This window comes from Molothrus aeneus, chromosome 13 (assembly GCF_037042795.1).
Source record: "Molothrus aeneus isolate 106 chromosome 13, BPBGC_Maene_1.0, whole genome shotgun sequence".
Taxonomy (NCBI): Eukaryota; Metazoa; Chordata; class Aves; order Passeriformes; family Icteridae; genus Molothrus; species Molothrus aeneus.
The window spans coordinates 1,537,228-1,564,757 of record NC_089658.1 but is presented as its reverse complement, the minus strand read 5'-3'; the positions used below and the strand labels follow the sequence as shown (position 1 = coordinate 1,564,757).

The 27,530-nt window shown below is 40.6% G+C and overlaps 1 protein-coding gene across 1 annotated transcript; it reads right to left on the bottom strand.

Moving 5' to 3' along the window:
* Positions 1 to 115: 115 nt before the first annotated feature.
* RAB8B (RAB8B, member RAS oncogene family) lies at positions 116 to 27,530 on the bottom strand. Its single transcript, XM_066558596.1, has 8 exons — positions 27,362 to 27,530; positions 11,124 to 11,184; positions 9,998 to 10,058; positions 8,551 to 8,628; positions 8,068 to 8,157; positions 7,187 to 7,252; positions 4,683 to 4,733; positions 116 to 4,209 (listed from the first exon to the last, which is right to left on the bottom strand). The coding sequence occupies exons 1-8, from the start codon at positions 27,483 to 27,485 to the stop codon at positions 4,117 to 4,119; spliced, it is 624 nt and encodes a 207-aa protein (XP_066414693.1). The 5' UTR covers positions 27,486 to 27,530; the 3' UTR covers positions 116 to 4,116.

Genomic DNA, 27,530 nt, shown 5'->3' with positions numbered 1-27,530 from the left:
TTTACAGATACAACCCAGCAGGACACCTTTCCACAACAAATGTATCAAAAGTAGAGTGGAAATGCCAACTATGTATAAAAACTACATGGAATATTTCATACAAAATACTCCAAAATGCTTTTCATTATGTAACTTTTATTTGAGACACACATTGTAAAAAAGTTCACATGAAATAATAAAACTATTGGACTATGAAGGTTTTCTTAGGAGCTGGGTTTGGGTTTTTTTATCTATATACATCAATACACATTTAATGATTAGGTTTACAAGTTAACCACATGACAAGTTCACTTTTATCTGCAGGAGCTTTTCACATTACACCTTTATACCAGAGGTAAAATGTGCTTAAACACACATAGCAGAACACTTCTATTTCAAAATTAAGCATTTTCTCAAGGACTATACTTTTTATTCTGAATTTAGTAGCTATATAGCATTAAAATAATGGTAATTGAAGTTTTATTTGCAAAAATGTTCGTAAGGCCATAGGAATGCACTGAAATAGTTATATTCACCAGAAACAAGAAAAATCAATGTAAATCCTGCTTTTTTGGAAGAAAGAAATACAAGTTTTATTTGTAAGAGTGAGAATGGTATAAGCAGTTCAATGAACAGAGGAGAAAAAAGACCTATTATTACCTACAGACCAATCCTTAGCAAGTTTAACATAGCAAAAATTCTGTTACATTAACAGGTAACCCAACAACAGATGCATTTCCACAAATAACACATTTATGCATTTTACATATTATTGATGGACTTTCAAATCATTATGCTTTCACAATATTTTAATGTGATATGTACATTCAAGACTTCTTTATTCACTTGTGAAAATGATCCACGTAATTCTCTTAACTTCAGCAGACTAGTATGAGAAAGTCACAATGGGAAATATTTTCTGTAAAAAGAGCTACAGGTCTGAAAAGTCAATCAGCATTTTTGAGACTGTCCCCCAAAGAGAAAAGTGAGCTGCATTAAGTTTCATGAGTGGTTTAAGCTTTAGCAATATTAGAACTCCCAGATAAGTCAATAACACATTCTATATACACTCAACAAAAAATTCTTGTGCATGTTTTGCTGAGCACAGACTGAAAGCTAAAATTGCAAAGCACTGAGACCAGTTTGTTTTTCATTTGGCTTTTTTTTAAAAACCATTTAGAAAAACATAGGTCAAGATATAGTGCACAGGCATGGGGCTGAGGGAAAGTTCTCCTAAAACTCCAAAGCATAAGCAGCATTTTTGTTTTATTGAAATCCACCAAAAAATGTCTGCTTTCTTGAAAGGTTAATGGCAATTTCTGGAAGAAAACAGAAATACATTTGCTACTAAGTGAATAGTAAGTATATGACTTTCATTCCAATGGGCATTAGAGTTCTAACTAGCTGACTGAGGTATAGTTAAGAGTCCTTCAAAACTTAAGATTCTATAGTCTTGAGCAAAGTAACAACAGAGACTGCACAAAACAATCCTAGTGATATTAGAAAAGCCTGTAATAGCCAGCATCTGATGCCTAGGCAGAACATACCATTATCATCACCCGCTTGTCTAGAGGAAACCAGAGCTAAAATATCCCAGTAAAACATACAGCTGATTTGCATGCTAAGATACAGCACATTTTCCCACGTCTGACAGGGCAGACTGTACACAGAAAGGTCTCTACTGACCAAAAGTTAGCACACTGATAAAGTGCAGCCACTCAGCCATTTAATACTGCTGGAGAAGTGGGGTGGGGGCAAAGACAAAGAAAGAAATCTGCATTTTACCTTATCCATAAGATCACATGAAATTAGAATTCTTCAGTTTCAGCAGATGACAACAAAATTGCATTAAATTCTTCTACAAATAGAAAAAGATGAACTGTACACGAACAATAAGCAAAGGGAAATATTTACTGCAGTACTTTCTCATGCATAAAGTGAATTTCCTATGGTCTTACCTCACATTTATGTACAGTTTAGCACAGCTAAATGTAAGAAAATAGCAAGTTCTTTTCTCCCTCCCACCCTCCCCCATACAGAGCAGATACCCCAATTCGCTGCTGCTTCAAGAAGCACTTCATAGACTCTACTACTTACAGGCTCTTTCAAAGGGAAGTTCATGGAGACTAATATTGAATGAACATTTAACCACACAGTGAAGACAGGAAAAACAATACAAAGCATTCTGTAAACAGTGCCAAACACAGAACATGTCAGTTTTGGTTTGCAGACAACCCCTGAGATAAAAATCAAAGTATTACGACACCAAGTAAGTCAGAGGTAAATTACTGAAAATAAACAACATTCATAATTGGTGTCACAACACTTTCTGTATAGAAGCACTTTTTTTAACCATACAGAAAACATAACTGCTTCAGCCTGTCCAAGAAAAACATCAAGGGTAGACAACAGAGCAGTTAGGGTTGCTTTGTTTTTTCACTAAACCTTGTTGCCATGAAGGTTTCTCTGTTCTAGTGCAGCAACAGCAGTTTATGAGATCCACCATCTAGTTACAAGAACTACTTCTATTAAACTACATGTGGGGACAGGCTGATAACCACCTAAAACTTTATGGAATCAGCTACTAAGGATAAACCCTTTAAAATCAAAAGCTTTACATCTAATGCTATTGGCCTGTTTGCTTTCAAACTATTTCAAACAGACCCAGAGATGACAAATTCAGTACCTGACACAACAAAATGGTTCTCTGTGGTAACAACTAACTCACTGTTTACAACTCCAGACAACGAAGTGAAGCAAAAGCATGTCAGACATTTCCTTTGACAGTGACAGAACACGCCCATCCCCTAACAGCAAACATGCTGGACACAAACTTGGAGTTAAAGCTTACAATGGTCCACGTTTGGCACACCAACAGAACTAAAGCACCTGTTTTAATTGCTCATTGAGGAAATTTTTCAGAAGACAATAAAAAAGTAGTAGAACAAAGACTAGGTTATACAATGCTCGGTTGAGTAAAAAAAGGCAACTATGTTTCACCTCTGCTTCTAACAGTCTAGGTCACTGTACCAGTTTTTGATGAAAAAACAACTGCTCGAGCAGACCAAAGACACACATTCAGCATTAACTGCAAACTAGGAGTACATTACAGCCCTAATGAGAGGCTTCCTTAGTGCCAATGCTTACAGACATTAACAAACTATCCTTAGAATTAAGAGTAGAAATGGAAGTCACCCTTAGAAGCAGTCAATTCTGAACAAGTGAATCCACAAAGAGGTTACTCAAAACTCACGCATTCAGCTTCCACAAGCCACTTAAGTGATAGTGATGAGGCCAATTTGTGGTGATCATTTCAAATCCAGAGTGTGCTTCCTCATCAGAAACAAAAAAAGGAGCAGACAGTCTGAGCTAACCAAGGGAAGTTAGGTGAGGAAAGACACTGTGTTTATTCAAAGAACTGAAAGGTGCATCTGTGAATCAGACAGTGACTGGCAATTCAGAACACAACTTTGCTAAGTCTGGTAAAGAAAGAAAAGCATACTACATTCAGAATAGAAGCCACAGCTTCTGCATAAACAGATTTGTGCATCTAAGAGACAAAATCTGGACAGATTTGTTAAATGCCAATTGTTACAGTAATTCTCATCACTAGAGCAACAACATCCATACTGCATGGCCACGAGTACACAGCATAGAAAATAATGGAAATGAGACTTAATTTTTCCCCTGGCTCTTCTGCTTGAAAATAAATTTGTTGAAAAAGAGAAATAAAACTGTGCACAAATCTGTTAAGAATCTTACTTACAAGTCAAACTGTGCAAATACAAATGTAAGATTGTGCTGTAACAGGCAGTAAGAGGCCAATATGGATGTGCAAAGTTAAAAGAAACATAGCAGCTTTTGCAACAGGCAATAAAACAGAAAGTAAAAAAGGAAAACAAGTTAAATCTTGCATTTGTGTCTCCACTTCATAGCTTCCATATCTGAGAAAGAAGAGCCTGACAGGTCAATAGGCTTAGTGAGCAAAATCCACTTGGTATTTGTGTATCGCAGTCTACGTTCAATGGAGCTCTCAGCAGCAGCTTGGTGGTATTATTTCTGAGGCTTTGTGACCCTGTGCTTTCAAAGAAGCAGAAAAGGTTCTAAGTGTGCTGCAGTCTTATCATTAGAAGTTCATCAAAGTAGCGTGCATCGAAAGAAGCTGCTCTTCTTAGATCGGTTTTCTGTTATTTTTACTGGCCCACCTGCCCCCGAAGAACTGTTGTCATTCTGAAAGAGAAAAGAGTGTCAACATCACAAAATGCAGAAAATAGTATCTCTGGCTTTCCTAGTCTCCCTTCCCACTTCCTCTGCTTGCAAAGCAATAACCAGAGCAGAGATCTGATGCAACATGAGCTCCTCAGTGATACAGATTTCATTAAGCACTTGGCAAAAAAATTAACATTCACATAACAATCCAGATCTCATGAATTAGCTGGATAAGAGACTACATAATAAAACACAGATCACACTACTGCATTTTAGAACAACACATCAGTTTCAGGCTGCCCAGTGTTAATGTTCATGCAAAATAATGAATAGTTATGCACTGATGTGTAATAAAGCGTGATAAATCACTGTTTGCTCAAATTTTATCTAGTAACTAATGTAATCCCCAGGAGATTTTAGTAGGGCTACTACTCAGTATTATGATAGCTGTACTCTCACTGTATCTAGTTTGTATGCTAATTGGAAATACAAACCATTTTTCTGTTGAGCTTTGTCATAATGTCTCGTGCAAGTGTGAAAAACGCCTGGTGAGGAGGGGAAATAAAGAAAAAACAAACAAGAGTTAGTCACAAGACACATAAAGGACATGATAAACTTGGACTGGCCAGACACATTAACAATACAGTGTTCTGTAGGCCACTAGAAGCACCTTGAGTTGCAAGACACTCTATGTACAGTATCTGTATATTTAAAACTTCAGCAAATGTATTTTAGAAGAAAAAAAAAACATCTTGAGTCTCCACCTTGCCAATCTTTGAAGCAAATGAACAGACCTCCCCATTGCATACCTCTGGGGGGAGAAAGAAAAATCAGGCTGCATTTACTAATCCTGTTTATATTTCCCCCTCAAAGTGAACTGTGCATCACAATCAGGAAGCCAGAGAGGTTTGAGAAGGGCAAGCCTGGGAATTCCCATTAAGGTTAGCTTGCTCTCTGTCCTCCAAAAGCTTTACTCTGGAATATCTATAGGGCTATTTAAGCTTCCAGTATCTCAATTAAAGACAAAAACCCATGAATAATTACTCTGGCAAATCTCAGCATCTCAGATTTCAATGTATGAAGGGGCAAAGAAACTTCTGTAGCAGGAAAGCTCTGCAATTGTCCAGGAGCAGGAAAAAGCAAGAATTTAGGCTGTCTGGAGACCCTAATAATCAAAGGACAGTTCCAGAATGTAAGAAGTATGAACACTTCCCCTCTCATTGTGTTTGGAATATAGCCAAAGATAGGCACTCATTTAATCGAAATAAATCACAACAAATAAATTAATGCACTTCTGATCCCAAGAACATCACAACTGTGCAATTCCCTGCAAGTAAAGTATTTGGTGGAAAGTAAACCAAATCATTAGTGATTGCCAAATGCCTACACCAACTGCATTTTTAATGCTTTCTTCACCATTCATGTGACAATTTAAAAAAAATTCAGAGAGCCAAACATTTTGGAGTAAGCACAAACTACTGTTGTGTATTTCATGACGTGCAGGGGTTAAACTGAAAGTGCCATGTCATGACAGAGCCAAGTCATCCTCCAGAGGAACTCAGGTCTCCCCTCTGCTACTGACTCCTCATGGTCCCAGTTCCAGAGTCTGTTCTAAGAATGACAAGGACACTGAAAATCAGGTCAAGCTAGTCCAGGTGCAGCAGGATGCAGATCAGTGCATTCTAACTCTATCCTGTAAAACAATCACCCCACAATCAGAAAAAAACACCCCCAGCTGGCACAACATCCATCCCTCTGTGTGACCATGTTCACAGGGGTCTGAGGATGAGGGGAGAGAGGAGGATCTGACTCCATGGTTCAGAAGGCTGATTCATTATTTTATGATATATATTATATTAAAACTATACCTAAAGAATAGAAGAAAGGATTTCATCAGAAGGCTGGCTAAGAATAGAAAAAGAAGGAATGAATAACAAAGGTTTGTGTCTGGGACAGAGAGTCTGAGCCAGCTGGGCTGTGATTGGCCATTAATTAGAAACAACCACATGAGCCCAATCCCAGATGCACCTGTTGCATTCCACAGCAGCAGAGAACCATTGGTTACATTTTGTTCCTGAGGCCTCTCAGCTTCTCAGGAGAAAAAATCCTAAGGAAAGGATTTTTCATAAAAGATATCTACGACATCCCTCTTTATTTTAAAGCAACAATGTCTTCAGTTTCTAGTTAACTTGTCAGATACACAAGCTGAATTAAGGAGGTGTTTGAGGACTTTTAAAGAAAAAAAATCCCACAGAAAGACTTTTAAATGATCAGGTATAAAGACAACACAAGTCTACATTGCTGGATGAATAAATCTTATTTTAGCTGGCCTTTGGTAGAGTTATTTTTTTGTCCACACTTCTCACACAGCCCAGATCCTCCCCCACCGTCCCTGAGATGACACCAGTGATTTATAGTCAGATAGACTGGACTTGGGCCACTCTTCCTTCCCACTCTATTTCCTTAAACTCTCACAGAGATCTTGTGGGTTTAGCACAAAATTGATTTACAGGAAAACAGATTATAAATCTATAAATAGCATTGTGAGTCTTCTTCCTCCCCTAAGATGAGCTTATGACCTGCTGTTCAGGTTAATACACAAATTTTCAGCCTCATCTGCACAGCATGTATTTAGTAGTAACCTCTGTGACACAGTAGCATGTTACCCTGAAAGTAAAGAATCCCATTTCCTGCACAAGGCACTGCTCTAAAATTAAACCTATTCTTTGTGCAAAAGGACTTGAAATTTAAATAGCAAGGCACAGACATCAAAGGCAACTGTTTGCTACAGTAATAGTGGACCACTCTGTTAACACCCATTTTTAAAACAATTCCAGGCCCTACCAGAAAACCAGACACAGTTGGATCATAGCAGCAGACCCAGGAGTACAGTGGGGGTTTCAGGTCCCAGGTCAGGTGAGAAAGCCCAGCAGACCATGGAGCATAACCTCCACAGAAGTAATTCAGGAAACACCCAAGTGTAGCACCCATCTCTTACCTCTTCCACATTTATGCTGGATTTTGCACTTGTCTCCAAAAATTTGATTCCGTAATCAATTGCTAACTGGAAGAGAGGTTAAAGTTTTTCAGTTGTTTTGAAGTCCTTTTGTAAAAGTAATGTTTCACACAGGTTCACAATAGGTTCATAATAGAATAGATGCTGCATGCTACAACAAACTATAAAAACCAAACCAAGCACGTTTCACTTCTATTTTCTCTTGCAAGAATATTAAAGACAATTAGATAAAGTATTAGAACTCATCATACCCTCACATAAAAGTCAAAACAAAAGAAAAAAAGGACATTAATTTGTCACCAAAATACTTATTTAGGCTCTAAAAGAACATTAAGGTAGAATCTTTGCTGATATGAATTGTGGACCAGAAAACTACAATGCCATCATCCCATCAGCTGTGTTACCAGCAGCTAGACTACTTCAGCTGCACATGAGAGAGTTTGCAGGATTCTTCCCTCACTTGTTTGTTCTGTAGAACAACTAATTAATTACTTAACCTTTAGTACCAGCACTTATAACCAGGATAAGTAAGCACCTTGAATGAATTGAGGACAATGTGGTCAAATACACAGAAAACTTCATATTGAGATCTAGAATACTTCATGCTATAGCAAAGGTCAACATTCTCGACAGGATCTTGCCCTCAGGACAACAGTACCATTAAGTTCACTGAAACCCGAAGACAGTTAAGTGCTATTTAAAAACAAAACAACCCCAAACCTGGCATCCTATACCTATAAAATTTTCTGAAACAAGAGATTTGAGACCCATTCTCTCTCACATGCCTAAAACATATCAAACACCCAGAAGCTAAAATCCTACAAGAAGTAGGCTTCTAATTAGGGTGAGCGACCAAATCTTACCTTCTCCCCTTTTTCTTTTGAGACTTGTCTTTTTTCATTCATATCACATTTGTTACCCAAGATCATCCTTTCTACATCTGAAGAGGCATGCTGGAAGAAGCAAAAGTAATCTCTCAGGAACAAAGTGCATCATTGTTGAAAAGAAACTTGTGTGTCAAACTCCTCCACAACGGACGATTTTATTTTACAGAAATTATCTAATGTGAAGGCATTACTGAGAGAGGCTGACTCTTGAAACAAGCAATTAAAATATGAAAATAGGCTGCAATAAATACTCCTAGATTGCATTTGCCCATGTACTATAATGAGCTCTGTGGCAGGTTGCACACATGCACAGGCATTTGGCTCTTCTGGAAATGTAACAGTAGGCACTTTACTCCTAAGTGGTGCATGGCCATATCTGCTGCCTACTGCAATGAAAGTCAGTAATTACTTGATTTTTATTTGTCCCAGGGAAATCATAAGATGGAATGAAGCACTTACCTCTTCTATGTTTCTTATCCAATTTTTTATGTTGTCAAAAGACTTTTCATTTGTGATGTCATACACCAGCATAATTCCCTAAATAAAGTTAGGAAAATCTAGTTAGATGAGCTACTACAATTGGCTGACTTTTGATGTATGCTATAGTTTTAATTAATAGTTCCAAAAAAAATTCAACATTGGATTATAGGTGTGTAAGTCTTTTCTCAAGGCATTATGCCATGGCTTGGAATTTACCCAAAATATTACTATTTAACAGTTTTTGCCACTGTTAGAGGTCAAACACACCACCTATACAAAGCTTTTAATTATCAGCCTACAGTCAGGGCAAGTTTAGAAATTCTGCTACAGCAGCCACCAGGACTGTCTGGTTCAAGTCACATTTAATGCAGCAGCTCTAAGCAGTCCAGGACACCAAACCTGCCAGCTCCAATCTGCTGGGGCCAGCAGAAACCTTCACCCCTGGGGCTCTCCCAGGAGCTTGAGCTCCTTCCAGCAGCTCTGGACACACACTGCCATGGGATCTGCCATGGGATCTGAGCAAAGCATGGGAAACCACAGAGCCACTGCATTAAGGACAGACTGCAGGGTTCATTTCCTAAGGCCTTTCCAATCACTCCTCATAGGACAAATAGAAGTCCTTGGCCATGGACTGGGGAGAAGACCAGCTCACTGCCAAAGCCTTTTTAAGCACTGCAGAGCTCTAACACAGTGCCACAACCATTATTATTTCTCCCTGTGCTCTGTAACAGTGGAGTTATTTGGACACACAGCCCATGAATGTCACAGATCTGTTCATACAAAGCAAAAAGAACCTAAAACAGCAGCACAGAGAGTAACCACCAAGTCAAAATTAAAGGTGTCCCAACATAAAATATCTCAAATCATAGCATTAAGAACCATTACAAGTGTTGTACCACAAGGGTGTAGGCTCTAAGTCAATTATTTGACTTCAAGTCACTCTCAATGGAGGAAAACATAACAGTAGGTGTTGCAGGTCATTGTATTTCTAGCCCAGACTTTGCATTCTCTACTGGCTGAAGGAAAAGCAATTCAGTGAAACACATTTTTAATATTAAAATAATTCATTATCTATTTTTGAAACACTTCAAGTGTTAAAGGAGTTGACTGCATTTAAACAAAACCCCAAACCTATCTGATTAAAGCTTGGTAACATATTTCACTAAAATCTGCAGAAATTTAAATTATATTAAAAGAAGACAATAGGGCTGGAAGTTTCATCACAAGAAACAAGCCTAGACTGAGTACCAGCACATTAAAAAAAGGAAAACAGAGAGCAAACCCCCAACCAAACCACAAACTTCATTCCCCACATCTCAAGCCACAATTACCCAGTCCTCAGTGGAGGACTTACAGGACCCAAACTCAGGAGGAGCAAACCAGTTCCACTAGTTGTGTTGAGGTTTTTTGAAGTGTGAGCACTCACCATGGCTCCTCTGTAGTAAGCTGTGGTGATTGTGCGGAATCTCTCCTGGCCTGCTGTGTCCCTACGAGTCAGAGAAAAAAAAAGATTTGTTTTACACTCATGAGATGTCTTACTAAAGAATAACAATGCATTGATACTTGGTCATTAGGAAAAACACAGCTTTAGCTGTTTGCAGGAATTTCTTCAGCCCCCAGCAGTTTCCTCATTTTCAAGGTACCCTCCTGACATCAGCAGTTAGAGCAGCACCAGAAACGTGGCACAAAACCACTCCAGTTTACATGCAAGCAATAGAACTCAGCACTACACAGCCTGCCCTCCAGTAATTAAAACTAAAAAGTTCTGATGCATCCAAGTCCTGTCTTAAACAGAAGTTAAACCACACAGCAATAAAACAGTTCAGCTAGTGCAGTGTCACATGCAGTTTGCTGCTAAGGCCAGCCACTACAGCTCAGGGTGCTGGTGTTCTGTGCTGGTGGCCTGAGAGCAGCACCTGCCTGGGAGCGACCCAGCAGACCCAAGTGTTTGGATATATAATCTATTTGGTGATTCCAGTCACACCTCAGGAGGGCTGGACCCCAAAGGCCTGACAAAACCCAGCTTTTTTAACCTGTATTACAGACAGAAGATTTTTATCAGCCACTGCACCTCCTTAGTCACAAGGAGTCTGGCTCAGGAGACTCAGCTTCTACTAAACCACCATGCAAGGAACAGGAGCATTATCACTCACCTGGGCCTTGGTGAGTACAACCAGGTATCAAAGTACCAGAGGAGATTACATTTTATTGGCTTGCATATTTTAGCTTACATTTTATTGGCTTGCATATTTTAGCTTACAGCTACTGAGTTAATATTTCTCCTCCACAGGGAAAAGCTAAAGGCACATTTAAGAGGACAGTTTTTGATAAACTAGGAAATTGCTGTAATGCTTGCATGTGAGCAGGCTATTTCCAGTGCTACTGAAGCAGAACCACTCCACGGGCAAGCCAGGAGAAAGCACAAACCTTATGAACAGTCAATTAATAAAAGGTATGAAACTTCTGGTACACTGAAGTTCAAAAGCTTTGAAGTATTCTTTCTCAAACTGAATTCAAGTTTTTGAAAACTTGAATTGCTTTGGAATACTTACCATATTTGTAGCTTGATTTTCTTTCCATCTAATTCTATTGTTCTGATTTTAAAGTCGATTCCTGCCAAAGAAAGAGATACTCCTAAGTTTTGCAGTTAATGAAAAGGAAGTGTTCAGTTTCCTTTTGGCAATTTGGTAAGAGCAATCTTAGCCAAAAGAACCATTCTGAAGCTGCCATTTCTCCCACACACTTGGGAGTGCTGAAAATGCACAAAGTTTTCAGCTGCATCCAACATGGCAAGGATAAATTATTCTGCACAATGAAAGCAGGCCAAGTTCAGACTCAGTAGTAGTTAGTCAAGATCATTAGAGGAAGACTTGATCTCCAGATCCTCCCATTTCACACCAATAAGGGCACTGGTATGAATGGGTATTTCTCCTGAAGATCTGACTAGTCCCTGCAGTTTGAGTCAATTCCCTGCTTCCTCTGGCTCAGAGTCAGAAATCCATCCTGTGACCCCTCAGTTCCTTTTCAAAGCCAGCATCTACTTTTGAAAACTGATGTTTGATGCACTCTAATCAGACATCACAGTAAATGGCAATACAACACAGGAGATATGAGACTCCGTTTTCAAGAACATTCATTTGGGAACAATTAAAATTTTCTAGGAAGCTCCAAAAAAGCATCAAGAAAACACTTCTCTCCTTTTCCCCTTTATACTTCCACATGGTACCCATCAGTTCTCCGATTGATTTTGAAAATAAATTTCAGATTTTAAGCCATAGGTTTTTAAAAAACATTGAAAAAAGTAATTTAGAAGGGTTTAATAATTTTTTTTAAGGTTTAGAGGGGTGAAATGGATTTCCAAACAGACTAGCCCCTTAATCCTAACTACTTTAACTTTTGGATCTCTAAATCTGTATTACAACACAGGTCAAATTAAGACTGCTCAAGCCTCACTACTACGTGACTGCCAGATTTTTCCATCTTGTGACAGTATCCCCCAGATTAATTGGTTTGGAAACAAATGGCCCACTTGTTCTTCACTGCATCTTAAATAGTTACTTGATATTTAGCTGTAGTTTGTAAAAGATGGGGGTAAGTTAGAAAAAATTAAATAAACTTTCTTAAAATGCAATTTAATTTACAATTATCGAAAGTATCTTAATTGGAAAAATGCTGTTTCTAGCTTTAAGAATTCATCCAGACACTAAACAGGAAGCTATGGGAGTTTTTACTACACCACAGTAGAAACTGAGTATGAAATATGGATGCTCATTAGTTATTCGAATTTCATTCTTCTCACATACAATATTACTATTTTAATATATTGAAAATAACAAGTTTTGGCCACAATGTGCCATGGATATGTAGCTCAGCTCATTAGTTAGAATACAAATTATGAGCAAAAATATCACATCAGCACTTAAACAGCATATGAAATTAATTGCATTAATTAAAATGCTATGATTACTAGTACAATTGCAATTTCACAAGATTCAATGGTAGGAAAAAAGAGACTTTCATTAATTCACACTCTTCTAAAAATGACATGAGAATTATATGCACTTTCAAAAAATCCCTATCCTACGTAACACAAGTTAGGCAAGTGTTTCCATTTCCTTAACAGAGGATATTGCCTCCCTTGTTGTAAAGATTTTTTTCCTAACTAGGTGCAATCACAGCTGCTGAAATCATAGACAATTGTATTCAGGTCTGAAAACAAATAACCTTTGCCCTGAATAGATTTTGTTTTGGCCTCAAAGGTTATAAAGCACCAATATGGATTTCTCTGGAAAGAGCATTTTATCTTGGCAACAGCAAATTAAATCAGTTCTAAAAGTTCATTTGTGTCTAGGCCTGAAGCTTTGGGACACAACTATCAGGAAAAGTAGATTCAGAAGGAGAATTCTGTGTGCACTGGAGCTGCTGGAGCTGAGGCACAGCAGTGAGGGATCCTGCAGGGGTGGCTTTCTGAGGACTCCTGACCGCAGCACCAGCTTCCCATCTGCACCAATCCAGCTCTTGCACAGACTGGTTTCTCGTGGTTACTCATTTCCCTTGCAGCACTGAAATTATTTATACAACCACTCCTTCTAGAAGTCAGGACCTGCACAAAAAATATCTTCTCAGAACTTACGATTTCTAGTATGAACTTCACCCAAATTCTCAAAGATTCATTTCAAAGCTAAAAGAACATAAAGGGAAAGGCTGTAAGTACCTCTGCAACTGTAACTTTTTGGAGGTTAAAATGAACTAGAAACTGCTGTTTCTTTTGCTCTTTCAGTGCAGCATGAGGAAGTGGTGAGCTACACACATTCAGAGCAGGCCTGGTGACATGTGCTGCCACTTCCGTCCGAGTGCTCTTGCATGGCAGAGCACAAACCACGATCTGCTTACAGCTACCTCCAAATTACACCATGGAAAACTCTCCGCAGCTAGAGATTGCAACACTAACTCTTGACAGCAGATTTCTGTTGTTAATCCATTCTTCTTTTGCACAGTCATACACTGGGATACAAAAGTTTGAAAATTTACTTAGGCCAAATGAAGATGAGTCAGTGAATTAAAGTTTGATTGCAAAGGATCACACAGTTTGCAGTTTTAAAATGCAACATGAAATGCTGAGAAAAAGCCCAGAAACATCTGGATGTCCATCTGAAGTTAACTTTTAGAAGCTTTTAGAAAACACAGACCCAGATTAATGCTTAAGAGTGCAGATGCTAACAGGATAATTATCTTTAACTGCTGAAGTGGAGTTGTCACATGAATGTCTGACACACTAGCATGTCAGTAAATATTAGATCAGAACTATACAGAAACATTTATTGCAGGAATCACAAACCTGCATTCTGCAAGGATAGAAGCCAGAATGTGCAATCTGAACTGCACATTAGTTAGGGCTGTAATTGCTTGCATTTCCCGTGCAGCATGGGGTAAAAGCAGCTGAGGGTTTATTGTTCTTCAAAATCCTTTCCAGATCCTTGCTAACTACAGGCCAGGGGTGCACCCTCTCTCCTCACTTTACTGAGGGTGTTTGCTTCCATAGCTTCCAACAAAACCCTGTCTAGGAGCACATTGGCAGCATCCTTAGTGCCACACACAGGGTCCCACAGAAACCCCTGGCAGCTCTGTGCTGCCGTGTCCACCTTGCATTGCTCTGCACGGCTGATAAAATTCAGGGCACGCCTGGTCAGTGACACTCAGCCAAATGCCACAGGCCAGGGGGCCTGGCCTCACCTGGTTTAAGCCAAGAAGTCATGTCCATCTCATATCCCAAAGCTCTTCTGCCACTCCCTCTTCCCCTACTCCACTTCCCAGCTGTTTCACCTTATTCCAGCCCACCTGGGCAGATTTTACCCATAATTAAGCTGCCATGCAATAATTTTAAAGAGACAGAGTGAAATATTAGAAAGAGCTCACAACACTGCAGTAGTAAACACCCAGGAGTGCCCAGCAGCACACAGGAGCAGTTCCTTTTCCAGCTCTAGTACCAGTGGTTCTCTACCATGAACCTCAACAAAGCAGCCTGACGCAGCCCTTACAGGAATGGAAGGACAAACTCAGCAGGGAGGCTGGAAAAGTTCATTTTGTTACTTTAGTTTTTAAAACAGTAGCTCACTCTCAGGGCATCACTGTTACTCTTTTGTTCTCCCCTCACCCTGATTTTAACCCTGTAGCCATCAGAGCCAATATCTCATGTTTTTCATGCTACAGTATCTGTTCCAGCTAGAACTCCACTACAACTTTCCCCTACATAGCACCACTGCCTGGACAGATTGTCTTGTTTGTTCTTTTCAACAAAATTGCTGTTGCAGAAAATGCTACAGCACAAAGAAAGCAAAGAAACCAAACTGAAGTATTCTGGTTGGAGCCAGTAAGCTGTTCCAACTGTACCAGAAAATAATTCCTGAAGGTAAAGGTTTCTTTAGGGGGACTTCAGTCTGCTTAGCTAAATGCTTCTGGAAGGGTCAAGTTCCTGAATGTTTTGTAGGAGCAGTAAAACGCAGACACAAAAGTAATTTATACAAATGAGTGTAAAAAAATGAAACTGAAACAAAAAATCCTGTCACTGGCAGGCAAATATTAGAATTCTTGACCTTTACCTTTATTACCCAATTCAGCAGTATTTTAAGTTAATTTTTCATGTGGCTCAACACTAGTTTGCAGCAGGAGGACCTTATGTGTGCAGCTGTAGCAAGAAATCAGACAGGAAATCAGCACCATTCAGGATGTAAATACACATCAGACTCTGATAGCCTGTGTATCTACCCCAGCAGAGTATTGCTCCATCTCTGACATACTTTAAGTATTCAATGTACCAGCATTTTAATTTGTTTACCTATTGGTTTTATTTAATATATAAGCCAAAGATATTTTAAGAAGCCAGTGAGCACAAAAATTGGCAAAGACGCTGTGAAAACATGAATACCAGATTAGCTTGCTAGAAAAATCTTGTTTTAGTCCCATCTATCAAAGAACATAAAAGATGCACCAGAGTTTATTAAAGCAAAAACGGAACTGCTTTGCATGACCTGCATATAATAAAAGTCTCACCCTCTTAAAGAAGCTGTCTTCCTCTTTGCCTTAGATCTTACTTTACTCCTTTGAAGTAAGAATGGAAGAATGAAATGGAAATAAAAAACTTTTTTTTTTTTAATGGGATTCCACAATAAACAGAACTTAGTGGCACTCACCATCACTGGACATAGACCACAACAAAAGGGATGGGGGAAAGAGCCAAGGTACAAAGTCTCACTACCCTTCTGAGCAAGTCAGCATGGGGAAAATTGGAGTTTATGCATCAAATCTCAAGCCAGGCTTGCTCCAGCTTCACAGCATTGGTCCTTTCTAGCCTACTTGGTTTACACATGAGGTCATGGAGTGTTGATTTTTTTCAATGGGCTGAGCTGGGAAAAGAGAACTCCTTATGAATTCTTAACTGCAGGACATGTAAGAGTCTTAAGATACACAAAAAGAAAGGAAAACATTTTCTGCAGCCCCTTGGTTAAGTGAATTAAAAGTAACTTTGAACCAAGCAAGCAGATTGGTAATTTACCTTCCAAAAAAACAAGGAAGTGAGAAGAGGCACATAACTGAAAATCAATATACTTCACCCTCAGATTGTTGAATCCTGGGATGAATTACTCAAGAGATACTTCTCCCTCTAGGCTGTGCATTTGTGGGCAGCCAGTGGCTGCAGCTGCACAGAAGAGCTGGGAAGCAGCAAGCAGTGCTCCTCTGCTGCAGCCCTGCTCACCCTCCAGGGACAGCCCCAGCAGCAGCAGCAGCCTCTCACCCTGAGACACAGCAGCTCCTCCAGCATCATCTGCTGCCACGGCATTTCCATCCTCTGAGGGGCTGTCACACACCTGTGCCACACAGGTGACACAGCAGGGACCAGCCCTGGTCATACTCCAGGTGACACAGCAGGGACCAGCCCTGGTCACACACCAGCTTCCAGCACTGATGACACTCCAGGTGACAGAGCAGGGACCAGCACTGGTCACACTCCAGGTGACACACAGCAGGGACCAGCCCTGGTCATACTCCAGCTACCAGCACTGATCACACTCCAGGTGACACAGCAGGGACCAGCACTGGTCACACTCCAGGTGACACAGCAGGGACCAGCACTGGTCACACTGCAGGTGACACACAGCAGGGACCAGCACTGGTCACACTCCAGGTGACACAGCAGGGACCAGCACTGGTCACACTGCAGGTGACACACAGCAGGGACCAGCACTGGTCACACTCCAGGTGACACAGCAGGGACCAGCCCTGGTCACACTCCAGGTACCAGCACTGGTCACACACCAGTTGGGTGAGGACACACAGCAGGGACCAGCACTGATCACACACAGCTGGGTGAGGACACTGGGGCCCTGTCACACACCTGTGTCACTCCAGGTGACACACAGCAGGGACCAGCACTGGTCACACTGCAGGTGACACAGCAGGGACCAGCACTGGTCACACACAGCTGGGTGAGGACACAGCTGAACACACCTTCTATGGACAGATCAGTTCTCCACAAACTTGTTCTGTTCATATCTATCCAACAGCTAAGGGACATCAATTTGTTCCCACAGATTTTCCCTACAAGCTTACCCAAAGATTAGTCCTTTTTTTGTTGTTCTCAGCAGCAGCTATTGCAGGGTTTGGATTAAATTCACAATTATTTTTTTAATGTGGTTTTCAAGAGAATATTTTCTTGTGCTACATCAGTGTACTGTCTCAATCTACAAAGGTAGATAAATGAAGCTTCAGAAAGTTGCTTTTAAATTAATACTCCAATAATTTTAGTAAAAATAAAAAATGACAAAGTAGGAGTCAAGATTACTGTAAAGGGCAGGATAGAGAAGCCTTGCAACATACCAGTGTGTCATACAGCCTCATACAAAAGAACAAAGTCTGACTATTTTGAACTTGAACGTTTAGCCTTAGTCCCTAGTAACATCTGCAAAGAATTTTCAGATGATCTCAGCAATATCTTGTATCAGTATGTAAATTAAAGAGGCAGTAGTTTTTTATTGCACCCATTCAGAAATACAGCAGAACTAACATGAAACACCCCACCAGGGTAAATGTCAACATTTTCTCAAAAGTCGTAAGGCGAATTATTTTAGAATTAAACACAAGTGCAACCACTTCTAGTTACTCTTTCACAACTTCAAGGGACACAGTGAATTGCATTCTTTCTGGGCAGCCCACAAGAACCCACAACACACTGGTAACCCTGAGTGGGCTGAATAGGCTCCTTCAGGTTAACTGGCCTTTCTTCATCTGACTCTTCACCCCCACCAAGAACCCAAACCCAGTGTTCCCCACAAGGCACAGAGCAGAGTCTTGCACCTTGGAAGTTATTAATACAAAAAGGCTCTGGCAGTTTAGAAAGCTAGAAACTTAGAAAGTTTAGTTTAGGCTCTTCTTTCCCTCAGGTCTGCAGGATGTGCAGTGTGCAGCTTTCTACAACATGAAATAAATCCCTGCCACATGCTCTAATGGGTAAGAACACCAGATTTCCCCATCTAGGCTTATGAATACAAAAACCTGATTCTTCTTTCACAAGTCCAGTGCTTAATACTGGCAAAACAAATCTATAGAAATGGCTAAAGGAGGTAAGGCAATAAAGAATGGGGATGCCAGGTGCACGTTTCCTGCTCCTGAGTCCAAGATCAGCTCAGGGTGCCAGCGCACTGCCACTTCCTGCAGCATGTCCCCTCAGCCATGGCACAACTGCCACCCTAAGCTTCCTTTCTTCAGATAAGCCACTTTCTACTTAAAAGAGAGCAAGGGATTCAGAATAAATTTCTAACCAACAGGATTAGACCAACATTTGAAATGTCCATGTTTTTTACAGCTCAAATGGTGTGAGCTGATTACCACACGAAGATCTGAATCCAGTGCTCCTGTGAGTTCTGCCACCACAACTGGGCACTGCAGTGCTTCAGTGTGGACACTGCAACATCCTGAACACCAAAATGCTCTTTTCAGTGTTTTGAAGTCAACCTGCACATTGCTTTGAGCAACCTTTGAAATGCATGATTTTAAACGCCAAAAATACTCAATATAAAATTCAAGACTACAAAACAATATAACACTAGAAACTTAGTACTACTTGACATGAGTGAAATTATCAACTGTCACAAGAGCCCAACTTTAAAAGGGCTGAGTCCCTGCAGAATGTACTTCAGAGGTTACAATCTAGATACCATGAAAGTGCACAGGAATTAACTTGTGGTATACCTCTTATTCTATTTTGAATTAAGATAAGCTACACTTGATGGTAACTCAGTTTCATCTAAAACAATTTTTAAATAGATTAAAATTGTACTATTGATACAGACAGCAAAGTTTGTTTATTTTAAGGATTATTTATAGACTGCCTGTGTCTAAGAGGAATGCATTAACTTAGCTGCTTAGAGGACATATTCCTTTCAAGCCAACATGCAACTGGAGAGCAGCAAACATGAACAACTCTGCCACATGCTCTAATGGGTGAGAATACCAGATTTCCCCATCTAGAAGGTGGCTTATGAATACAAAAATTTGATTCCTCTTCCAGAAGTCCAGCACTTAATACAAGATTACGTGATTGATCCTTATCAAAAGTATAAATTAATAAATCCCTGACCCCAAAGTGGAACTCCCAAGAACAGGAAAAAAAATTATCCCAAATCTCTTGCCTGTAAATGAACTATGTTTGTAGGTGTAGGAAACATAGAAAATTATGTCTTTAACCAAAATAACTCTAACTGAATATTGCCGTCAGGAAAAAGACAAAAAGAATTACTTTGTCCAAAGATGGCATCTTAAGAATCCAAAAGATTGAAAAAATGGCTTATTAAAAAAGTCTCATGCAATCAATACTGCCTTGCCACCACAATTTCAATTTCATTTTTTATTATTCATAAACCAAGCTTCAGCTGTGACAACAAGAACAGGCCAAAAAGATTAGGATTGGTTTTGTTCCCTAATTTTTGGTCCTGCTACATCTATCTATACATCTGGCCAGTGAGAAATGGAGATGCCACTTCTTCTTTAAAAAGCCTCTTAAAATTTTCAGGGCTCTCCATGAACTGGTTATTCAGAGTGAGGAAATGAAGATTTTGGGGGCCAGGACATTGTTTGGTTAAAACAGAAGAGGTGCTACATGGAAAGTGAGAACACTGAATGTCCCAGGAGCCACAAAGCAAAGCAAGAACTGGCCAGTCCATGACTACTCACAGATAAGATGCCCTCACACAGTTCAAACAATGCACTTTGTACCTTCTATTCCAGCCCTGCCTGCGACTGGCATCACATAAAAACCCCACCAGCTGCAGGTTTAACACAGCTATGGAAAACACCACGGGAACAGTTGGTATGGACAGGTGAGCACTGCTACAGCCCAACAAATCACACTGCCAAACACCTCCTTGGTAGGTTCAGGGATGCTACAAAAACACCAGAGATAAAAACTAATTAAATTGGATCATGTTAGAGCAGGTGTAAATTACACATGACCACTGTAAAGACAGAAGTGATAAAATTTTTGGAAGTTTTATAGGAATGCACAAACACTCTGCTCACTTTAGAGGGCACAGATGCTTACACTGGAAGCAAAAGTACAGAGAACCAAAAAAATCCCCACATATCAACAATATCAGTAAGACAGCTCTTGGCTTTAACTGACACTCTGTCCAAAAGGATCCAAGAAGAGCAAAATGTCTCATCCAGCAAGAATTATCCTTGTTAAAATAAATAATCTAATCTAGGAATTTCAGTTAGAGTCTGGAATTCAGTTGTGTTAGAAGCAAGTGTAGGAAGTACCCAGTGAGGCAGCAAAATCAGGCCAAAAAGTCAAAGCAGAAGGTTTAAAGTTACCAAAGTTAGTGTTACAGACAGCATTCTCAGCAGCCCCAAAACACCATTTTCAGCAGAGGCTTTTTAAAGCCATTTTTAACATGGTGTAAGTAAGCATGGGGTGGTTTTGGTTTGTTATTTGCTGGTTTGTTTGGGAAGTTAAGGACATGAGAAAAGAAGGGCTGCTTTAACTTCTTACATGAATGACAAAACAGGCCTTTTTTGGGAAGGTTTTTACTACCTATACTAACAGGCACAGCCACCTAACTTATTAAGAAAGGTCAAACTTTCTTTCTGGCACAGCTGTTTTCTCCTACATCACGCAAGGTTCTTTTCATGAACTAATTTTAATTAATGCTTTAATTTCTTCACTTGCTTTTCCTGCTTTGCATGTTCTAAGTACTCCTCTCTACATCACTTCTGCTAAGCCAGAAAAGTTCTCCCAGGCAGTTCCTCTGACTGTTTCTTTTTCCTCCTTTCCATGCCTGGGTTGACAGAGAAACTCCATCTTTAATCCCAGCAGAAGTCACACCACACAGACAAGATATTTTGACACAGTAAAGCAAAGCTATTGCTCTCTGTCAGGTGGAAGAAATGAGGGTTTTGTTGGGAGGTGTGGAGGCAGGGGAAGCAGTGTATGTGTTCCCTGCTGACAGACACTTCAGCTTTGCCCAATTTCTTATACTCAGCCTGATTTTTGCAATCTCCCAATGTGGGGCCAGACTTCTACTAGTGACCAGCCTGCTTGACATGTTTTTTGATGTTGCCATACATACAAGAGGATGCCACTGACATTCAGCATCAGGGTTTTTTCTCTGGTGCCCAAAGCAGAAGGCACGATGGCAGCAAAATTAACACATCTTAAACTTGGTCAACTGTTTGTTGAAGAGAAACCTTCTGACACATGCAGTACTTTACTTGCCTTTAACTGCATACAAACTAATCAAAAGTGTCACAGCTTACATTTAACAACAAAGTCTATTATAAACCACAAGATTAAACTGATATTAGATGCAATTACTGGTCAAAAACCCTCAAAAAGGCACTAAATTACAACCCACTGCAAGCTCTGTTGGGACAGGAAGTTACTGACTTAGGTTTTGAGCTGCAAGTCTGGTAACTAAAAGCCTCTGGGTCAAGTTTTGGGTCCCAGAGGAAAAAAAAAAGATGGAAAGCTTGAGAGAGGGTCCAAAGGAGGGCCACGAGGATGGTGAAGTGTCTGGAGGGGAAGCCTTAGGGGAACAGCTGAGGGCACTTGGTCTGCTCAGCCTGGAGCTGGACTCGAAGATCTTTCTGTGCTCATTCCAACTCAGGATATCCTGAGTCTGTGATCCTAACTCTGTACAAAAGCCTGACACAGTCCAACTTCATTGATGCTACTATTAGTCCTAGCTTATCCATATTAGAAAAGCATTGGAACTGTTTTATATATTTAATATTTATATATTAAATATATATATTTATATTTATATTATTTTATATATTTAGTCAGCCTGATGACACTTAAGCCACCATAACATCCAATTAAAGATAAAAAGCAAAATAATATCCTTTGAATTAAAACCGCATAACTTCTACCACAAAACATGAAATAAACCATCATTATAAACACTGCATGTATTATTCTTATTACTATTATGAATGTTAGTTAATTTTTGAAGTAAAACAGTCCAAGATGTATTTCCACTAAAAGGATGTACTTCTACTACAGAAGGACTAGGAAATCCATCCTAAAAAGTACATTAAAAATTCCCAAACAAAAGCTGTGTCTTCAATACCTCTCTCAAAGCCTGTATCCATCAACCAAGACATTTGTTCCTACCCTTATTCAAAGTTAGTCTGTGTTCTTAACTTTGCATTCAAACCAAGTCACAAAAGCAGCTCGAAACTGCCCTCCTGTCACTCAAATAACCAGTAACACATAACCAAGACAGACCTCCATCTGCCAATTAGGAACAGGCATCAACACTCAGACATCTGTCACACTGTTTCAGAGTAAAACACGCAACACAAAAGCTGCAGCAGCATTTTTAATAAAAGCCAAATAATTTCCACTCCATTGTTGGCTTGTTGCAGAATACAGTGAGGTAATGCAACCTCACCAGCAGATGAAAATCAAAGTTAAGATGTCCTTTGCTACCAGCTAGGTGTTAGTATCAAATTTAAAGTTACAAGACACACAAACTTCAATGCTTTTAACCTGCAATACCTTCAGCTCCAACTTCCTGTTCAATATCAGGACATCATCTTGCTGACCACTCACCACTGACCTCGAAAACAGAATCGTTCTTCCACTTTCATATTTACCTCCACAAAACTGTTTTCCCTATTCCATGTAAACCCTGTCCTAAGGAGATGCCCTAGTCCCAGATCCCACAAGCCTTGAACACGCACTTCCCCTCTGTAGACACATGTAACTGTGCCACCTGAGTGGGAGTGAACTCACCTCAGTCACTTCAAAGTCCAGATGACAATCAGTTTGTAGTAATGACATTAATAAAGTACTCCAGATGACAATCAGTTTGTAGTAATGACTATTAATAAAGTACTCCTGACAATGCTTTCCTGGTGCTTCCCTGCCCTCCCTTCCCTGCTCATCTATCATTGATGTGTTTTCTTCTACAGCTCCGACCATCTGGAGAAGCCCAAAAGAAATTGACTGGCTAAGGACAGGAAATGCTGCAGCTTAATGGGAGGGTGGGTAACAAAACCCCAACCCCAAGAAAGGAACAATCACTCCTTGTCCATCATATAAATAAGTAACTGTGAAGAAGAAGAGTAGAAATATCCAATGAGGCATGATTTGACTTGAATACACTAAACCAATTTCCATTACACTTTACAGACATGGAAATTTCACTGCAAAAGGGAAGCTGGTAATTTTGCTTGACAAAGGATTTTCATCCAAGTGTTCAAAGGTCAGCACACACGTGCTTGCCTGCCAGAGTAGTGTCCTATTTTGGAAGATGTAGACTAAGGAAAAGTTACTTCTGTAAAATCAACAATTGGTTTTAACTCTCAGATACAGTATTATCTTGTGAGCAACTTCCTGCCAAATGCTGATATCATCCTGGATTAAAAAAATAAATACGACAAATTCTGTTTCTGTCAGCAAGCCTTTGTACTAAATCAGAAATGCTATCAGCTACAAAGATTCGACTTTACTCTCATAGAATCCAGTTGATACAAAAAAGCTGAAAGGAATGCAAAAAATAAACCTTATTATTTCAAATGATAAACCAAATCCAGTTTTACCAGACAGCACTACTTGAACAGCAAGTTAAGATACTTAGAAACTGCTAAATTAATGCTTCTGATTCTTGTGTATTGCACTGAAACTACTAGCAAAATGCACATGAGATATTCCAAGATAGCTTTTGCTTTAGGAGTTGTTAAGTATGAAAATGAGCTGACTCAACTGCATTTTACTTTCCATGTAATGTGCAAAAGCAGAAGTTTCCACCCAGAAAGCAAACTAAACAACACAACCTTACATAACACACTCCTGTTGTAAAAAAAGTTTTATCCCATGTTCACAGAGAAAAGCTGATCCTCACTAGAGACCACAGCAGCATGATGTGGTCAGAAATTCTTTCAGAAATTCTATCAAGAGCTACAGAGCCCTGTATAAAAAATTACAAGCTGCTGAAGGACAAGGACCTGTCATGTCTGAAGTTGCTTAAGGCCAATCTGTGCTTTTACAGAGTGAAAATACGTGGCTTTGAATAATCCAAAGGTCACTGGTTCACTTCTCATAATGGGTAGCAAAGTCTGCTGAAGGTATTAGTAATGCCAGGTAGTGAAGACCAAGACATGAAGGTTCTTGCACCAACAGTCACCCATAAAAAGAATAAAAGAAGTCTGATGAATTATAAAGCCATATGCATTGCACTTTTATCACATTTCTTATGCAACTGTTGGCCACGGGACACCAGGCTGGAAGTCCCTGCTGTCTGAACCAGTCCAACGCTGAGTTTGAGCATGAGCAAAGTCTCGAGGGGAAAGTCAAAGGAGCATTTCCTAACCTCCAAGCACTCTACATGGATGCTGCAGCCTTACAGGCACGTTTTGCATGACAGCAAAACAGACGAGGATCTGTGAAGTATAACATGAATATACCATGCACAATGACAAAGTAACTACAATTCATTACTGACTTACTTCTATAATATGAGCATTGAAGGGAAATAAAGCAATTATTCTATAATAAAACAGCATTTCCATATCTCCCTCCTACTTTATTTTTTTCCTTTTGGTAACTGGAGTGCTGAAGTTTAACCCTGGTTAAACTACTAAAGCACAATAGGAGTGGGAAATTATAAGGAAGTTATCTGGTACTTGGATATGATGTGGGCCCTTTCATCATGGCAAAAGAGAGTGTTGTAACTCCTGGGCCAAAAATCTAAGAAAAAAGTTTAAACTGGCAAAAATTTAACCCCACCATAGTTTAAAAAAAAAAAAATCTAAATGACTCATGTCACAAACAGCATGTAAGTACATAAGATTAAACAATAAAATTTGATGTCAACACATCTCAAACATATGCCTTCTTAGACTTCTACAGTAAAACCAAGTCTGATCTTGTTAGGAGAGACACACCAGAGGAGAACTGAGGGCCCATACTATCACAAATCACTGTTAACTGAACACACCGGTTCCTAAGCACCATCCTACTGCAGGATCCACTTCATGGAGAACATACAAACCAAAGAGCCTGGCAGCTCATACTCCAGGAAAACTCTGTGGATTTAATGAGAAATGCTCATCTGGGCACCTTAGAACCCGAAGCGGCAGGGCAGCCTGTTTGGGAGAAGCATCCTGTGCCTCCCTCCACAGCACGGTTAACTATGACTTATCAGTCATGGAAAAAAAGCAGAATTGTTAAAAATGGAATTCCCCCAAGCTCATCAGATGGAGCAGTTATGACTGTAAAATCAACTAGTACTGAGAAGAGAGAAAGGGCACAGGAGCACATCTTCAACAACAGATTACAGCCACACCACAGACCGACAAGTAACACACACAATCCGCAACAAAGACTGAAAAAGCTCCAAGTCTTTTTATTCAAGCATAGGTCAGCACTTTTATGAACAGTTTCACTATTTCCTGTCAACTTTCCTGCTTGGAGGTTCTTTGCTAAAATATAAAAGGGGACTAGAGCTATAAGAAGGAATACATAACTGTGGAATCATAACTATTACCTATGGAATTAAAAGTGGGCCTCAGTGATTAATAAGTTTCTTCAAGCTGACTTGTTTTGCAAACAAGGCCCTTGCACAAACAAATATAAAGGAAGGAAATGAGAGCAAATCCTATATTTACTGAATAAGGTAAGAAAAAACAACAGCATATTCACAGTCCTCAAGACTTCAAAGTGAATCAGTGAGGAAAAAAAAAAATTATCAAGGAGCTGAGCAGTTCAAGAAACATCAAGAAAATGGTTGGAAGACAGACACACCCATTTATGTTAGCTATCTCTTTAGAAGTATAAAGCAGCACAGTACCAAAGTAGGCTATTTTTTTAAATGATACAGCATTTATTAATGTTTATTAAGCCTTTTATTCTACCACAGGTACAGAATAATACCTCTTCAGGTAGGATTACTCAGGCCTTAATCAGCTGATGTTACTGATCCAGCATTCTGAAAATGGTTGCAGAGAGAAATGTGCCAGAAAAATGCAGAAAAATTGTTCTAAAAGCATTAGAAATGATGCCACACCTAATTTAGTCAATCACAAGTGCCTAAATAAAGATTGTTTCTTCCTTGTGCACAAAGTTTTGCACAATAAAATGTCTGAAAAGGACAGGGCATTAGGGTAACATAAAACGAGTTACACACTATTTCACCTTACCTTTAAAGCAATTTATTTTCAAGGGAGCCTACTCATTCTCTTACTGCTATTTTTTTCAAGTCAGCATTAGTTTTGCCCTCCTAAATACTAGTAGCCTCCACTGCACTATTCCCCTTCATCCCCAAAACAGTGAACTTCACTTTAAAAGTGACCTCAGCTACAAGTAGCTGAACATAAATCTCAAGTCATGCCACACTGTAGTTTCAATTCTATCTCAGTGAAGGCCTTTTGCTTACATTTATTTCAGCAGAATATTTTAAAATTGAAAAATCTTATAAAAATATAAGTCACAACCACCTGTTTTGATCTATCACACTTCACTGCCATTAAAAAAGGTTAGTGAAGCTTAGAAACAAACCCTTTTTCACAACCAAATTTGAGAAAAACACTCAAGATTTGTCGAGGAGGTTCCTCCACCCAGTCGCTAAGGGGCTTCTATAGCCGACTGAGGAGCTCTACTCAATGCAACTACTCCAAATCTCCAAACCGTGAGTACACCTATGCATGATGAGTGTGGAGGGAAGATCTGAGAGCCGAACCACCTGCCCAGAGCGTTCAGGCACTGCCACCAGGCAGCTCCAGCAACCCTTCCCCACTTTCGGAATATCTACACCTAAACACGAGACGCTGCAGGCTCGGCAAGGGGCTCCGACCATCCCGGCCGGAGGCTGCGGGCTCCCCTCGCCCCGGCCGGGGGCCGCGGGCTCCCCTCGCCCCGGCCGGCGGCCGCGGGCTCCCCTCGCCCCGGCCGGCGGCCGCGGGCTCCCCGCGCGCGGCACCCCAGCGGCGGCAGCACGGCCCGGCCCGGCCCGGCCCGGCCCAACTGTTGCTGCGGCGGGCACGGCAGGCGCCGGGGCCGCCGCAGGAGCGGATCGCACCCTGCGGGCCCCGCCAGGGCCGCGGCACCTTCCCCCGCCGGACAATCCCTCCCGAGCGCTGCCGCGCTGGGTTAGCGCTGCCCCCGGCACGGCCCGAGCGCGGCCCCGACACGGGCGGTGCCCCCGGCCCTTCCCTCCCTCCGTCCCCGCTCGGCCCCGGCAGGACCCCTCTCCCGCCGGGATGGCGGCGGCCGGCCCCGGGCGCGGCCCCTCACCGATGGTGGAGATGAAGGTGGTGTTGAAGGCGTCCTCGCTGAAGCGGAAGAGCAGGCAGGTCTTGCCCACGCCCGAGTCCCCGATCAGCAGCAGCTTGAACAGATAGTCGTAAGTCTTCGCCATCTTCGCCTGGGCTCGGCTCGCCGCCGCAGCAGGAGGGGGCGAACG

Bases quoted from the DNA above. Each gene is read 5' to 3' on its own strand.
- RAB8B (XM_066558596.1), bottom strand. From the start codon at position 27,485: ATGGCGAAGACTTACGACTATCTGTTCAAGCTGCTGCTGATCGGGGAC. The intron at 10,059-11,123 runs GTAAGTATTCCA...TCTGACTCGTAG, and splicing joins AAAATCAAGCTACAAATATG to GGACACAGCAGGCCAGGAGA. The intron at 4,210-4,682 runs GTTTGTATTTCC...TTTCTCTTTCAG, and splicing joins CAAAGCTCAACAGAAAAATG to AATGACAACAGTTCTTCGGG.